This window comes from Piliocolobus tephrosceles, chromosome 5 (genome assembly GCF_002776525.5).
Source record: "Piliocolobus tephrosceles isolate RC106 chromosome 5, ASM277652v3, whole genome shotgun sequence".
In the NCBI taxonomy this organism is placed as follows: domain Eukaryota; kingdom Metazoa; phylum Chordata; class Mammalia; order Primates; family Cercopithecidae; genus Piliocolobus; species Piliocolobus tephrosceles.
Window position 1 is genome coordinate 4,148,088 of NC_045438.1, and position 17,566 is coordinate 4,165,653.

General features: G+C 41.7%; 1 protein-coding gene across 2 annotated transcripts in view; it reads right to left on the reverse strand.

The window, feature by feature from the left end:
* The window catches only part of SLC35F1 (solute carrier family 35 member F1), a 404,897-nt gene that overhangs the window by 20,104 nt on the left and 367,227 nt on the right, over nt 1–17,566 (reverse strand). For both annotated transcript variants that reach the window (XM_023219009.3, XM_023219010.3), the window contains exons 5-7: nt 17,062–17,218; nt 15,146–15,198; nt 7,330–7,484 (exon numbers count right to left, since the gene is read on the reverse strand). In XM_023219009.3, coding sequence (XP_023074777.2) covers nt 7,330–7,484; nt 15,146–15,198; nt 17,062–17,218 — 365 coding nt within the window. The remainder of the gene's footprint in view (nt 1–7,329; nt 7,485–15,145; nt 15,199–17,061; nt 17,219–17,566) is intronic.

Genomic DNA, 17,566 nt, shown 5'->3' on the forward strand with positions numbered 1-17,566 from the left:
GGGGGGGGGGGGACTTGGAGAGTACGTATGATGTTTATTTTTGTCTGTTAGTTTCTAGTTTATTTTAATAAAGTTTCAAAAATCATATGTCCCTATGAAATTACTCTCAACTTTATTACAACAATTTTGTGGCAATATTAAGCCTTGACATGTTAATAGTAAATGCGTGAAATAAGCCATCGTCATTTAAATGTCAGGCAAAAAGGAATTTTCTGTATATTTCATGTCAGCTGCTATTTTGCTCAAGAATGTTCAGCACACGATGGCATACAGTGAAAGAACTGATTGGTATTTCACTTTAACAACCCTCAGATGTTTTGTATTTCTGATTGTCACCTAAAAATTCCATGGTAAGCAATCAAGGAATCAAATAATTCAGTTGAAAATGCCTAATACAATGTTTTCTACATTTCAATGCATGAGACCCCAGGCTTGCCTTTTCAAACAGGAAAAAAGTTGGAGAGAACTCATACAAAATTGTTAAGCACTACATCTAGTTACAAAATCTTAGACTAGGGTTAATAGTCCAAAAATGTAATGAGATAGGAATTACTAATCCTGAAACACATGTTTAAGCAGAGAACCGTATCACTGCTGGTCACCTTTTATACATTATCTAACTTAATCCGCTCTAAAGTTCCATAAGGCAAACCTCATCACCTTGAAATTTAGAGAGAATAAGTAACTGGCCCAAATAACTTAAAACATACACAGAAGCCAGTTTAAATCTAAGCTCCCTGGACTCTGAAGTCTACGCTCTTTTGGCCACACCATGCTGCTTAATTCACACTTTACATGGTAGATGTTGAAATAGTTTTCCCACTCCAATTTATTCTCTCTCCACGTGACGTGGTGTTTTCTTTATTAAAATCACATACTAGGCCGGGCGCGGTGGCTCAAGCCTGTAATCCCAGCACTTTGGGAGGCCGAGACGGGCGGATCACGAGGTCAGGAGATGGAGACCATCCTGGCTAACATGGTGAAACCTCGTCTCTACTAAAAATACAAAAACTAGCCGGGCGAGGTGGCGGCGCCTGTAGTCCCAGCTACTCGGGAGGCTGAGGCAGGAGAATGGCGTAAAAATCCGGGAGGCGGAGCTTGCAGTGAGCTGAGATCAGGCCACTGCACTCCAGCCCGGGTGACGAGACTCTGCCTCAAAAAAAAAAATAAATAAAATAAATAAAATAAAATGAAATCACATACTAGCAAGAAACCTGAACTACTTTAAAAATCAGCTAGGAAATTCAACAGAGCACAGTGTCTGCAGGCAGAGAATGTGTCTTCACTGCCCAGACACAGCTTCTGAGCCACATGTCCACACATCCCAGCCGGCCTGGCCTCTAGTCAGTATACCCGTATTGTCCTGGTAGAATCAGTACTAGTCCCATTGGGGTGGGCAGAATAATAATCCCCCAAAGATGTTCACACCCGAATCCCTGAAACCTGTGAATATGTTACTTTACAAGGTAAAAGGGACTTTGCAGATGTGGATTTGGAGGTGAGGATATTATCCTGGATTATCTGGGTGGGCTGAATGTAATAGCAGATCCAAAAGAGGGAAGCAGGCATGGCAGAGTCTGATTTGAAGACACCATACTGCTGGCTTTGAAGATGGAGGAGGGGGCCATGAACCAAGAAATGCAGGTGGCCTCTAGAAGCTGGAAAGGGTAAGGAAATTAGAGCCTCCAGAACCAACATACCTCTACTAATACTTAATTTTAGCCCAGGTAGGCTTCTGACTTTCAGAACTGTAAGATAGTAAATTTGGGTTATTTTTTAAGCCACTAAGTTTGTGGTAATTTGTTACACAGCAACAGGCAGCTAACATCCTTTCAATTTCAACAGTGTCTTGTTTGTACAATACTGATAAGATGGTAGACCTCAGACCAAGCTCTGACCTTGAAAAGTCAGTACACCCTCCAATGGAAAAGCCTCCATGTCAGTCTCTTCCTGGGCTTAGTTTCGGGGGTCTCTGAGGCCCAGGCAAGTTCATTTCCTGTGCTTTCTGTGGATGGCTATAGACTTACTGCTCTGGATTCAATAATGTTGTCAGGTAATCAAGAATAGAAATACATAACCACTTCTCAAAGCCTGGTACGATTTAGAGTTTGCAGAAGCACTATGCCTTTCAGATAGACGAATTTAGAATTAGGTCATTTGCTTCCCAGGAACTTGGGGCTTTACTGTCCAGTCAGCACAGCAGTCAGCGCAAGAGGCAGAACTGTTGCAGACAGTGGAATGATGGGACGGAAAAGGAATGGATTTTTTCCAAGAGTGGAAAGTGAAAAAAAAAAAATCCAAAAACCCAAATAATCAATGTTAGGCAGGCGAGCTTCATGAAGTCATTTAGTTCTGCGTGGATAAGCAACATCTGTGAAAAACTAGCCCTCCCCTCCCACAGGCAGATATTTATAACCAGACCAGAAAGCTGCCTAAAGGCATCATCATTAAGTTAAAGAATAATCTGTAATTGTAGACCATAGTAAAACCAAGTGAGCTCTCAGAGGTTACTAGGTCACTGGTCCAATCCTCAGCACAGAAGCTGAGGCCCCTGGTACTCTCTCACATCAGTGTCCTGCTTCCTCTCGCCATGGAAACGCCTGCTTCCCAAGATAGTCTATTGCACTTTCAGCTACTTGTTAACAATGTGTCTTTATATTTAGCAATAAGCTTGTAACCTTCACCCTTTGGTCCCAGGTCTACCTGCTTGCAGCCATGTATGGTGAGTCTGAACCAGGGGCCTAATCCTGGCTGCACCCTGGAATCACCTGGGGAGCCTTTAAACCTCTGATGCTTGGGTGCTTAGAATCGGTGAGACGGGGACCCAAGCATCAGTATTTTTATTTATTTATTTATTTTTTGAGATGGAGTCTTACTCTGTTGCCCAGGCTGGAGTGCAGTGGCACGCTCTTGGCTCACTGAAACCTCCACCTCCCGGGTTCAAGCAATTCTCCTGCTTCAGCCTCCCGACTAGCTGGGATTACAGGTCCCTGCCACCATGCCCAGCTAATTTTTGTATTTTTAGTAGAGATGGAGTTTCACAATGTTGGCCAGGCTGGTCTCGAACTCCTGACCTTAGGTGATCCACCTGCCTCGGCCTCCCAAAGTGCTGGGATTTCAGGTGTGAGCCACTGTGCCCGGCCACATCAGTATTTTTTAAACTCTTAGTTTAAGCTTACTGACTAAACCCTTTTCCACACAACATTTCATTTAGTTTAAAGACGCCTCTCCTGGTGGAAAAACTCAATCCCTAAGGGTAACATACTGTGTAATTCCATTTATATAACATTTTGAAATGACAGATTTATAGGAATGGAGAACGAACTAGTGATTTTGAGGAGCTGGGGGTGGGTGAGGGAAGTAGGTGTGGTTATAAAGGGCAGCATGAGCAATCCCTGTGCTGATGGAAATGTTCTGGATGTTGAGTGTATCAGTGTTAACATCCTGGTATTGTACTACAGTTTTGTGGGGTTTTTTGTACTACAGTTTGGCGAGATGTTAGCACTAGGGGTAAGTGACTAGGTAAAGGCTATAAACCAAGAATAAAATTCTAAGGTCCCCCAACCATGTGGACGGACCCTTCCTCTCGGCCAAAGGCATTCCAAAATTAACCTGAAAAGCTGGTTCAGGCCATGATGGGAAGGGGGAGTTGGGCATGCCTCACTATACCCTCCTTCCTTTTAGAATTCAGCAAGAGCCAACTGGCATGAACATCAACACAGACCTTAAATATGATAAGGAACATTTATAATCTATTCTCTCTGAAGCCTGCTACTTGGAGGCTTCATCTGCATGATAACCCCAGTCTTCACAACCCCTTGTGGTAAAGCAGACATTCCTTCCTATTGATGATAACTCTTGCAACCAACTGCTAATCAGAAAATGTTTAAATCTAACCTGTGACCGGAAGCCTCTGCTTTGAGTTGTCTGGCCTTTCCAGATCAAACCAATGTAAATCTTACATGTGTTGATTGATGCATTATGTCTCCCTAAAATGTATAAAAAGCAAGCTGTTCCCCAGCCTCCTCGGGCACATACTGTCATGACAGCCTAAGGCTGTGTCACAGGTGCACCCTTAATCATGGCAAAATAAACTTTCCAAACTGATTGAGACCTATCTCAGATACTTGGGCTCACAGGGGTTAACGGGGCTTTCTCTATTATTTCTTAAAAGTGCATGTGAATCTACAATTATAGTCAATTTTTAAAAAGGCAATAGAAATAAATTTTAACTAGAAGAAATGACTACTCTGTTGGATCCATTCCTGCTTTAAGAAAATTTATCTTTCAAATAGTAACAAAATGTATGTGTATTTTGCCATACCAAAAAAAAAAAAAAACCCCAAATCATTGCTGTATGAAATAAAAATATCCATTACAATTCTAAATTAGTGAATACAGTAATTTAATTTTCAGATAACAGAATTTCCCTTCTGATGGCATAATGGGGGGTTACTACATGCTTTCCTCTTCAGCAAAGTTACTTATCCTCAGTGAATAGGAACATACAAATAATAGGAGGAGAGGATGGATTGCAGATAATTAGCATATCAGCCCTCTCATTTCCTGATGCTTGTAAATTTGAGGAACCCCAGGTTTAACCCCACATCAGCGGAAGTGTGGGAAAGGACAGGCTCAGACAGGAACAGGTACTGTTCGAGTACACTCTTATCAAGGACAGTGGTTCTCGAACTCAGAGGGCATCAGACTGCCAGGGGGAACCTGTTACCAGCCACACTTCCCCAGACACATCTCCAGACACTGACTCTGTGGCTTAGGGGTGTGGCCCACAAATCGGCATTTTTATCAAGCACCCCAGTGAAACCAGACTTTCAGGAACACTGCTCTCAGGCATGCTGGGAGCTGGCCTGGATCTGAACCGCCCAAGCAGTGACTGCAGTCCTCAGCAGAACAATAGATTTTAGTCATCTTTCCTTAAGGAAGATTAAAGGGATTCTTCTAGTTCAGAAGCTTACAAAGCAAATTACAAGATTAATTGCTAAGAACTGAGTTCACACCAAGTAACGGACTAGATGTAGATGCTTAACTGAAGAAGAGAGAAGAATATTGCTGGCCACCTGCTGTGAGGATGCACCCACAGCCAGGTGTTCCCCAGAGCTCTGGAAAATGACTGGATGTGTGAGGAGGGGGATTCTGAAGGAAGCTGGTCTTCCCACACTGGTTAGGAGCAGTATGAGAGGAACATATTGTGACCTTGCTTTTTACCCTTTATGAGGACCAAGGTAGCTTGGGAAACAGCTTGTTCCATACAGACAAAACAAATTGCAAACAATAAACATTCCCAGTCCTAGATACTTTCTCTAAGCTCTTAGTTTTGCCACTGTATTGGGCAAAAGGCTCCATATATAAAACAGGAACTTGTCGGGGGAATGGAGAGATGATAGCTAGAGGGTACAAACTTTCAGTTATAAAATCAGTAAGTTCTGGAGACCTAACCCACAGCATGGTGATGAGAGTTAATGGTAATCTGTACCTGAAATTTGCCAAGAAAGTAGATCTAAAGTGTTCTCACCACACACAGACAAACACACACACACACACACAGAAAAAAGGTAACGATGTGAGGCGATGGATATAATTAGCTTGATTGTGGCGAACATTTCGCAATGTATACATACATCAAAAAATCATGTTGTACATCTTAAGTACTATATATAGTACAATTTTTATTCTTCACTTATACCTCAATAAAGCTGGAGGAAAAATAGGAACATCATTCCTGTCTGCTGTCACAGCCACTTTCTCAACTTGTACCGTCTCTCAGATCTGTTTCTGAGGCCAGGCGCGGTGGCTCCAGCCTGTAATCCCAGCACTTTGGGAGGCCGAGATGGGCGAATCATGAGGTCAGGAGATCGAGACCATCCTGGCTAATACAGTGAAACCCCGTCTCTACTAAAGAATACAAAAAACTAGCCGGGCGAGGTGGCGGCGCCTGTAGTCCCAGCTACTCGGGAGGCTGAGGCAGGAGAATGGCGGGAACCCGGGAGGCGGAGCTTGCAGTGAGCTGAGATCCGGCCATTGCACTCCAGCCTGGGCGACAGAGCGAGACTCCGTCTCAAAAAACAAAAAAAAAAAAAAAAAAAAAAAAAAAGATCTGTTTCTGATCCTCCTAGCTACTAACCAGCTTCATTTGTATTCTCTTTTTCACCCGTGTCTGCCCTTTTGCATTGGTTTCTTGGCTATGACTTTTGCTTTTCTCGGTGGTAATCCTTATTATTCACTTCAGCTGCTTTGCCCCTGGTCATGTCAAGTACATGCTCTTTTTAGCTTTTTGTTTCTCCAGGAACGTCTACACCCAGTTTCATCTGGATGAAGACGCTTTGCTCACCAAGGTGCCCCATCAGCTGGCCACCCCCGAGTGCTGCGGATGGTGGCTGTAATACCATTGGTGAGGAACTTGGCTAAAAGTGGCCAGAGTAGTGTCTCTTTTCTTCTGCCTCTTCTTCTTTCAGCTGTCCAAGTTTGGTCTTATCTGCCTGGACATTCCATATTTGGCCTGTTTCACACTGGGTCATCGTCCCTGTTGACTCTTGTCTTATAGGACTAGTTAAGGAATGGCAAGTGGTATCTTCTCACATGTCAATTCTAATTGACTATTATTGGCAGCAGCGAGTGTGGGGTTAAGAGGAGTAGGATCTGACCTCAGTGTGCCACAATCAATTAGTCATGCTTCCTAGGGTGAAGATGTGGGGAGAGTTTTGCATTCTGAGAGGCTGACATCTTTGGACTGGACAGTTTCTTCTCTTCTTTAGGGCTGATGCATTCACTGCCAGTGCCTCACATGATCTCTTTGCATTCCTTTACTCAAACCCCAATCTTTTAGTAAAAAAACTATTTCTAGTGCATTAACATTTTCCATTCATATTTGCTATAAAAATATCTGCAAAGCAGAAACTGCAGGAATTGTGTCTTTTCTCCAAAGAGAACATACTCTGCCAAGGCCTTTGGCAGAATCCATTTGCAGCTGTAGTTTGGGAACTGTACAACTCTTCCTAGGTTCATATTGGAAAAAGAGTAGCTTCTGTGCTGAATGCTGTCAGGAAAACTGTCCCTAGTATTCAAAAGCTCTTTCCTTTATGGCTGTTTCTTATCTCTTACTATCAATTGTCCATAGTTACTGATCTCATAGGACAAACTGTCTCTGTCTTATAATTGAAATGTGAATACCCAAATCACGGAGGTTAGCACATCCAGTTGCATTCCTATTCCCTACACAAAATCAGGGCATTTGACATTCAGGCATTCCTACCCATGTTCATTGTTTCCTACAAAGTATCATCTTCACAAAGGAGCACTCACTCAACTTACCTTGTAGTGGAAGAGAAACAATCCACAGAACAGGCTGTACAAGTCTGCTGTGAGCAGAGAGAGGTTGACTGAAGTGGCACTGGTTTTCTTTATGACGACTGGCATAAAGCTGTAGAGACCAAACATGCAGGCACTAAAGCCGACGTAGAGCAGTCCTGGGGGAAGAGTAAAGAGAAGGCAGCGTCAGAGCCTCCTCCAGGGCATCTTCAGCATCCACAGCAGGAAAGAAGGGGAAGAGTGCACACCACCTGTCACTCACACAAGGCAGTTTCTCTTTCCCCCTATTCACTGGTGCTTATTATTGGATAACACAGTACAAAAATAAAGTAAGATCAAAAAATAAAAATTTAAGTGTGAAAATGAACTTTCTGCTTCTTATTGCATTGCTGACATTTTGCTTCTTCTGGGAAGGAGTGCCTCTTAGTGGTGATAGTCAGAACACAGAATCAAGGTTTTTGATTTCTCCCAATTGTGCTGTAATCAGCTTTTGCTATTCATCTATTTTTAAACATTTCTTTTTAACTCTTAGTTTTTAATTTGAGTAATAGCAACAAAACCGCTTGCTATCATGTATTGCCCACAATGATGAATAACTACGTAGTCTTTAAAGTTGAAGAGCTTGCATGTCAAAGAGACCTGGACTTAGAATACTGAATTGGAATCTTGACTGTGTGGCCTTGGGTAGATGAATTCATTGCTGGGAACACAGGATGATCTGTCAGTCTCTTCCAGATTCGTGAATTCTGTTCTGCCCTACCCACAACACACAGAGTCCTGCCCTTCCATCACATATCCTGGCCTACTGTGAACTCTCACATGTGGGCTTTCGTGACCTTAAAATACTATGTGGCCAATCTCTCATCCTCAAAATTTCTCTCTTTCTCTGTAATAAAGCCTAGACATGGGTACTCTATTTTGCAAGGTCCCAAGCAGGAGTTTACAGCTAAATATGTACTTTCCCTAAATGTTGATACAATGGAAATGTAAAAAAAATAATAATACTCTTTTCTCCACCTTGAAAGAATAAGGCATAGGATAAGCATAAGTGCTACAGTTCAGTGTCTGCCTGGGCATTACAACATAATAAAAATAACCTTTCCAAAGGAATCCTTGATTAAATGTGTCTGGCGTGGGCTGTGGGCAGATTTGCTTCCTCTGACTTATGGATTTTGGGGAGTTTGGTAGGTACTGAATATCTGGTCTTTCTGCCTATGAGGACCAGGGATTCATCCAAAGATAAATTGGGTTTGCCCATATGAAAAGTGCTTAAGGGCACAAAATCATCATTGCATATGAAAAGCCACATCAGATCTACAAGAAAATTATTCTGAACATAAGTAAGTAAACTCAGTACAACAGCCCCCTCTAGCGTGGTGGAAGTGCCCTCGGACGAAGGGGGACCAGCCACTTTCCTATTTAGGAAAGGTAAAAGTCCTATGCATAGATTCTATCACAGTAATATTAGTTTGGTTTTTAATTCTCCATCAGAAGTTTGAATTCCCTAAAAACAGATAGTTTTCCTGTATGTGTTTTCATGCTACTTGTAGTTCATTTTCCTTTTAACCAAGCTACTAAAAATGCAATAAATGTTACATAACTTATGACTAATACATGAAAAGACATAAAAATTAATTTGGTACTCCTTAAAGAAATCTGTGACAAGATCCATCCTTAGATTAATCCACTAAAAATAATAAAACTTGATCAGAACACAGTCTAGGCAACAGAGCCTTGTTTCTATTTTTTTGTTCTGTTTTGTTTTGTTTTTTGAAGGTGTCACTAATTTAAATACCATGACTGGGTTGGAAAGTTCCAGAATAATACCCTTCCATCATTTTGTGTGGACTTGGACTCGTGGGCTCTGTTGGTATATTCACTCATTTATTCAACTATTATTCTCTGAGTACTGACTATGCCCTGAGCACTCTGCTATGGGCTAGGAACAATGAAAAGCAGGATAGACAGGAAGCTTAGAGTTGCTATTAATGCTATGCAGAAAGACAAGGGTTTCTTAAAGAGAATGGCAGAAGCTTGCTTTAGACAGGGTGGTGGGGTAAGGCTACTTTGTGGAGGTGGCATTTACCTCGAGTGCTGAAGGACCAAAAGGAGGCTGCCATGAGAGGAGCCAAGGAAACCTGCACAAGAAAAGTTCCTGAAAGGGACAGGGCCTCAAGCGTTCCAGATGCTGACCGAGGCCAGAATGCCGAAGCAGAATGAAGAGAACAGGCAGAGGAAGCTGGGAAACTGGGAAGGGAATGGATTATGCAGGGCTTTGCAGGTCTTGGAAAGGAATGTGTATCTTATTCTAGTTGTACGAGGAAGCCACTGAGGAGTTCGCAGCAGTTGACTAAAAGAATCTGATCTACATTTTCAAAAGATGATTTTGGCTACTCTGTGGAGAAGGGATTGGAAGGAGAAAAGCATGGGACCAGTTACAAAGACTAGTCAGAATGGCGGTGTCATAGTCCCGGCAAGAGAGGCTGATAGCTTGCTTGGTTTTACTTGAAACGGCAGTAGAGAAGGGAAGTGTCTGGGTTTGTGAAGACTCAACAGGCCCCGGTGATAGCCTGATGTAGGCGGTGAGGGAAAGGATCGCATGAAGCATGCCCAGGGGTTCTGGCTGATTTAGAAACTGGGTGAACTGTGACGCCATATACCGAGATGGAGGGAGCTAAAAAAGGACCAGGTTTTTAGGAGAAATAAAATGCTCCATTTTGAGTGTGTTGTTTTAGACGCTTATGCATTATCCAAAAGGATCTGTCTAGTAGGGAGCTGGATATATCATTGGAGGACTCAGAGAAGTGGTGAGATTTTACAAACCCAGTTGGTGGGCAAAGGAGAGTAGGAAAATAAATACATGGAACTTTGCTAACCATCCTACCTTAGGATGCTTCCAGCTAAAATATTCTCAACCTATTTTTAAATACTGCAGAAATTAGAGGTAGGGGGATAGGAGTGGAATATACACACTCTCACAATTGACAACTAGGTCAACCGATGTTTTTGTGTATGAATATACTGTTTCCCAAGCAAAGCATAGCCAGCCTAGTTAACACATGATTAAATTGAGAGTTGGAATCCAGCATCGTTGCCCTTTCTTGACTGTTCTTAGATGGACATTAAATAGTTAATGGACATTAACAATGCCTCTGAAAGTCCACCTTTCTGTCCAGGTAGGGTTTTCAATTGATCAGCATGATCATACGAATGAACTGAATTGCTTTTTGACTGACAACAACAAAAGGGCTGCAGTCAGTACATTTATAACAGAGTATGTGTATAAACATTTCCTCTTGGAATGTTCTCTCTGTCACTAAGGATAGAATTTGGTCACTCTTGTGCTTATGCACTAAAGTAATTTAAGCTACAGAGATGGGAAATACTATTATCAGCTAATGTGGATTGTGCACTTACTATGTGTCACGTACTTTATGTATAGTAATTAATCTCCACAACAGTATAATGCTGATAACTATTGCTATCCTCTTTATATAGGTTAGGAAATAGGCTTATAGATTCAAGAAACGCAGTCCTTACTGGGTTAAACAGAGGATATGTTATATGGAGTACAAGTTACAAAGGTGTTCAAATGGGTGCTGGGGAAACAGGGATGGTGAGACAACCTGAAGATTAGCAATAGCAGGGAGTTACTCACAACCCAAGAGCTAGGGAAATACAAGAGGAAGGCCACGTTACCCGGGGTCAGAAGTTAGGGAAGCCCAGCAGGGGTAGAATCACAGAGGAGACTCAGCCACATCTAGAGGAGATCTGACCCCAAACAGAGGGACACAGAGAGAAACACCGGTTTCTTTCTTTCTCCCACCTCCCATCTCCCTCGACTGCTTCCCATTGGCCAAAACTGACTGGAATCCAGTTGACAAGGGAGGCTGCGATGTGGATTTGCATAAGCAGAGCAGAGGAAAGGGTAAAAGATGGATCTGTGAGTAAACAGGCAAAAGACCAGCTTATAGAGGTTAAGTAACTTGCCCTTAGGTCACACAGGCAGCCTGACTTTAAATTCTGAGTACATAACACTCATCTATATTGTTTAATTATTATAAAGAGAAATAAGGTTTTGAAGGAACATCCTATTTGACTCTAATCAATACCTCAGTTAATATCTATCTATCTATCTATCTATCTATCTATCTATCTATCTATTTATCTATCTATCTATAGAGAGAGTTACTATATGTATATAGTATGCATCTGTATAGGCTACATATACTTGATCTCATCTTTTTCTTTGGGATTCCAGTGGTGTTCTTTCTCTTTCTTTTGAATATACCAGAGTTTTAAAATATTATTTGTAATTCTTAAAAACAATGGCTAGGTCAGATGATTTCACAGAACATATGCATTATGTTAAGTGTATAAAAAGGGCACAGGGCTAGCTTTGCTCAGATACATAATGCTCTGACGAGCATCACCTCAACTCCCCAGGCCTCAGGTTCAACATGGGTAAAAAGAAAGGTATACTTTTTTTTTTTTGAGATAGTCTTGCTCTGTTGTTCAGGCTGGAGTGCAGTTGTGCGATCCCGACTCACTGCAACCTCCGCCTCCTGGGTTCAAGTGATCCTCAGCCTCCTGAGTAGCTGGGACTATAGGCATGCACCACCACACCCAGATAATTTTTGTATTTTTGGCAGAGACAGGGTTTCACCATGTTGGCCAGGCTGGTCTTGAACCCCTGGCTTTAAGTGACCTACCCGCCTCAGCCTCTCAAAGTGCTGGGATTACAGGTGTGAGCCACTGCGCCTGGCCAGGAAAGGTGTATTCTTAATTATCCTCTAGGTCTTTTCCTGCTCTGTAATCCCATAATTCCATATTCAGGGAGAGGCCAAATCTTTTGTTTTGGTCTCCAGGAAAAATACTAAAACCAAAACCAAGACAAGCATCAACCACAACATCAAAAGTAAAGAAGTTTCCTGCATACCATAAGCCTGTGCTCACTGACCTGCAACACACGTTTTCTTTTCTCTGACATTTGACTTTCACATCGATTACACTTGTTCACACATCCTTTAGCACAGTATGACCCACAGTATGACAGTATGACCCATGGGATAAAGGGAATGTTTAAGTTGTTTATTAGACTTATGAATGTGACTAACATTCCCGCTCCAAAGGAGGGTATTTTAGCATATGAGGTCATACGTTTGACTTGAGTTTACTGATTAGATCATCACAACCAGTCTTTCTGTTCAGTAGAGTAAAACAATGGAATAAAAACAAACAACAATAACGATTATCCGCTTGCTCTTAATTGCTCTGTATTTCGCAATTGACCAGTGTTGTAGGAATATAACAAAATCTGTTTTTAAAAGTGCCTTCAAGCTAAGAAAATAGAAAACATGTATCCCAAAGAAAAAAATAGAAAATATGTTTATTATCCCAAGGAAACAAAAACAACAACCATCTTTCCACTTTGATAAAATGGTAACCACATGAGTTATCCAAGAGATTATACGAGGTTAGATTACTAATGCGGAGAGTGGGGAGGCAGAGAAATTCACTGACAGATGCTGAAAAATGAAGATCTCTTGGATTCTGGTCTCCTAAACAGAAGAATGTGAGCTTTCCACCAAGACATAGTCATCAGAGCTTGGCCTCTCAGGTGATTTCTCAAGGAGTGTGGGGTGGGTTTGAAAGGCTGCTGATCTTCCCTTGATGTCTCCCTGCCTCTCTGGCCCATGAATTGCAGTGGTTGCTATGCCATCTCCCAGTTCCACAGAAAGAAAGTGCAATGTCAAGCTTAAGGTCTCCTGCCATTGTCTCCACTGCTTCCCTTTTGTCTGTATTTTGTGAGATGAGAGAGGAAAGAATAGGACCATCTTTGTTGCTTGTCATTCATTCATTTGCTCACTTAGTAAACATTTATCCCCTGCATGCCATGTGTCTAGAATTGAGCTAACAACAGAACCTTGCAGTAGGTCAGGGCAAGATAATGAGGACCAAGGAGGCCGTGGTGTAAACACATCCCAAACGCAACCCTACAAATGCTTCAGAAAGAGGAAGATGAGTATTTGATTTCCCTTCGAGGCTATTTTTTGTTGATACATAATAATTGTACATGTTTCTGAGGTACATGTGATATTTTGATACATGTATGCATTGTGTAATGATCAAGTCAGGGCAATTGGGATATCCATCACTTCAACAACTGATTAAATTTTTGTGTGTGTTGGGAACATTCTAAATCTCTTCTAGCTATTTTGAAATACACAATAAATTATTGTTAACTACAGTCACCCTACTGTGCTACGGAGGCCATTTTGGCCTCATTTCCAATCAGAAATTAAATGGATGGCTCTGTAATGTGTTCCTTTTACACTGTCCTTCATCATCTTCAACTATAGGGGACTGACGTTTTAACGGCAATATGAGAGCTCAGAATAAAACCATCTTTTGATGACTCATTTAGCTAACACTGAATTACAACAGAACCTCAGTGGATATGCACATGGCATCCACATAGTTTGAGGACAAATTCTTTTTGATCATTACTATTATCATCAATATAAAATTAATTTATACTCATGGACCGCTGCATGTGAAGTGTCACCAAGCACAGGTAACATTTGGTTTTCTGGTGTTGTGGGTCATAAAGACAAATGCTCTCTGTAACCTGCATCTGGTTTCCTTTCCCTGTTGCCCTCCTCTTCTCTCTCCCCTTGCCCTGTTGATTTTCCTTTAATTATATCATTCTGTAGCACAACTGGAGAGAAATTAAACGGCAGGACTCTGAGACACAGGGCTGTTCAGCCCTCGAAGTCACTAGAGAGAACCCTTAGGGAGACTCAGGCACAATTCCGTGGCTCACAGCGTGCCTTCAGAGGAAATGATGTCTGCAGTAAGTCGGCCTCATGTGCTTAGGGGATGGGGACAGGCAGGTAAAGTGATGCACGGGAGTTTATGTTTTTATTGTGTTTCCTTATGGACACAGAATTTGGCTAAAGTTGTATCAAAAGTCATAGAAAGAAGAGATGGCTCAAGCAGCCAGCTTCAGTGTGGGGAAGAGTCCGTAGCCCCCTCCCTGCCACTTGCATTCACTCTGCACATTTTCCATGCAATTCCACAAGGCACGTTGCGTTCTGTGCTCACTGTGGAGACACGTTCTGAGGGTATTAAATGTCAGTCCCTTTTTTAGGGCTTGCTGAGATTGATCATTAGAGCATCTCCTAGTATCTTACATCCTTGTCCTAAATTTCTTTGATGAAAGTGGTTTTAGAAACAGGTGGAACCTGAGAAGTCCTGGATGACTTAACTAGCTCAAAGCATGTCCAGTATTTTCTAAGTCCATTTGGAGATCAATTAACCATTTCTTTTGTGCAAACTGCTCCCTTCTGAAATGTTTTTATGGGCTCAGAATGCCCATTACATTGTTTCCTTTCATGGTTTTTTGTTAAGTTCAGTTTTTTCCCTTTCCTAAAGTAGCACTTTTTAATGGTCACATCAGTTTAGTGTTTCTTGGCTAAGGTGAATTGCTGTCATTTATGTGCTACCACTGCCTCAGGCGGTTTTTTTTTTTTTTTTTTTTCTGTTGGTCTTTAACCTAATAACACACTTCTGTGTCTCCCCTAATGGCATCTTGGCGATGATAATGGGCAGAAGCTCAATTAGGAAACACTATGAATCATACAATTTAGTCTCTCAGAATGTGCAGGATTTCCTGAAAGGATGAAGGGATTTCATTTTCCCTTGTCCCCTACCATTCTAAATCCCTTCCTTGTTTGTGCTCCGCCCGACCCACACCATTCTTCAAACACATTTCTCAGGTTATAAAAAGAGCGTCTTAGCTGAGCCAACTCCTTACCTATTTGCCAATCCCAGGGCACCTTTAACAGCTCCTTATGCTCCATTATAGCTCTGCAAATTCGAAGAAAATAAACCCGATGAGCAAGATTAGAACGCACTTTACTTTCGTTCTTTTTTTTTCCACTTATCAGATTTATACAAATAATGAAGCAACCCAGTGAATTTCAGAAAGAATTTTGGGTCACGTAGAAGCAAGTCTAATTAGGCAGCCTGCGGTTTTTCCCTGAAGAACCTGGTCGGTGTGTGAGGGTGTGCCATGGGGCCCTGGGGAGCTCAACCCTTCCTGCCCTTCTCATCCAAACAGTCTGCCTGCAGCCTTTGTTTCTGCTGGATAGATGCTTTCTGAAAAGCAAACCGTGAGGTTCAGGAAATGTCTGTGCTTGCAGGTTTAATCAATTTCTGATTGAGCGTTTTCTAGGGCAATGGTTCTCAACGTTAAATGTACATGACAGCCATCTGGAGAGCGTGTTAAAATACAGTTTCCTGGTCCCAACCCTAGCAATTGATTCAGAGATCCGGTGAGATCCATGGATGTGCATTTCTGGCAAATTCTCATGTGATACCAGTGCTGCTGGTCAGAGGACCATATTTTGAGAACCACTGATCTAGAAGAGAATGGGGAGGTGGCACTGGCATCACTCTACCAGCATTACTTTGATTCCAGTGAGCCCTCAATATATCCCACTTGCCAAGGACACCCTAATGCCACTTCCATTATTTTGGCAGCAGTGTCCCCCAAAGGGAACAGTCAACTCTAATAGACTATAACTGAAGCAAATGAGCACTAGATCTCTGAACATAGTTTTTGGACTCAAGAATAATAACCCATAAAAGAAGTCATCTATCTACAAAATGTTGGCTATGAATAGTTGAACTAGGTAATTCCTTTTCCTCTCACAAAGCTGACACACCAAATTTAGGGGCTTTAAAATGCCATCACTTTCAAAAATGAACCCCAAATAAATCCTTCTCAGACTGTACCTTGTTTGCTGTGAAGTTTTTCACCAGTATCTCAAGACAACAAAATTTGGAGGATTGTTGAAACAGTCTATTTGTAAAACCTGTTTAAGGTGATGCCAAAATATCTTCCATAAATAATTTCAGACACTGAACCCATGCAATTAGAAAGTGCTTGCTTTGTAGAAAGAGATTGGTAAAATCAGAATTACCTGTTTGTAGAAAGGGATTCAGTAAAATTTGACTGGAGGGTATACTATCATTCTTTATATGTTCCATGAAGCTATAATATTGGTCTTTACCAGTGGAAAATTGCTTTGATTGAAACTTATAAAAAATTCTGAGGCAATAGTCAGTGATGACTTACATGTTTCAGTTGTAGAATTATTGCAAAACTGGTGCTTTTGACTTTGTGGTGCTTAGTGAATGTCTGTATTATATCTTCACCTTTTTAAGGAAAACAGAAATGCTAAATTCTAAGAGATAAATTTGAAATATGGTCCACCCTTGCAAATCCATGGGCAGTAAAATCACACATTTTTAAAAGGATAATTTTAAACTATAGGTTTTCTATTGGTGGTTGTCACTAGTAGACAGAATGTTCCTTTCTGCAAATGCATTGAATTGGGGGCATTTATGCTTAGTTTTTCTATTTCTCGAAGTAATAACCCACTCATTGGTTTCAGAGAATCAATCCTAATGCTTCTAATGCTTTCTAGCAAATTATCTTCAATGTTTTATAAAACATTAGATGTTTTATAAAAATTTATATTGAACTTGTTTAATTTGGAGGAAATTTACTAATAAAGATATTGAGTTGGCAGATTTCATCAGTCCTTTGCACAGGAAGCTGGTGCCTGGATTCTAGCATTGATTTTTATATCCCAAGAACAAAAATGTTAAGAATAAGTCTTGACAGTCCCTCTACTATCTATATTTCTTGTTATTTATACTCACAATTGAATTCCACTGAAAAATGCTCCAAAGAGACCGATCATTCCCAGGAATTCCACTCGGCTCAGGGTTCGGATGATGTACTCTTCCCAGACGTTAGAGATACCATAGAGTGTGGCTCCTCCTAAGACCAGAAGGTCCCCTACCAGCTTATTTTCCCCTAGGAACCAACCAAACAAACAAACAGAGGGAGCATCATTAAAACTTTCTTTTTTTTTTTTTTTTTTTGAGACGGAGTCTCGCTCTGTCGCCCGGGCTGGAGTGCAGTGGCCGGATCTCAGCTCACTGCAAGCTCCGCCTCCCGGGTTCCCGCCATTCTCCTGCCTCAGCCTCCCGAGTAGCTGGGACTACAGGCGCCGCCACCTCGCCCGGCTAGTTTTTTGTATTTTTAGTAGAGACGGGGTTTCACCGTGTTAGCCAGGATGGTCTCAATCTCCTGACCTCGTGATCCGCCCGTCTCGGCCTCCCAAAGTGCTGGGATTACAGGCTTGAGCCACCGCGCCCAGCC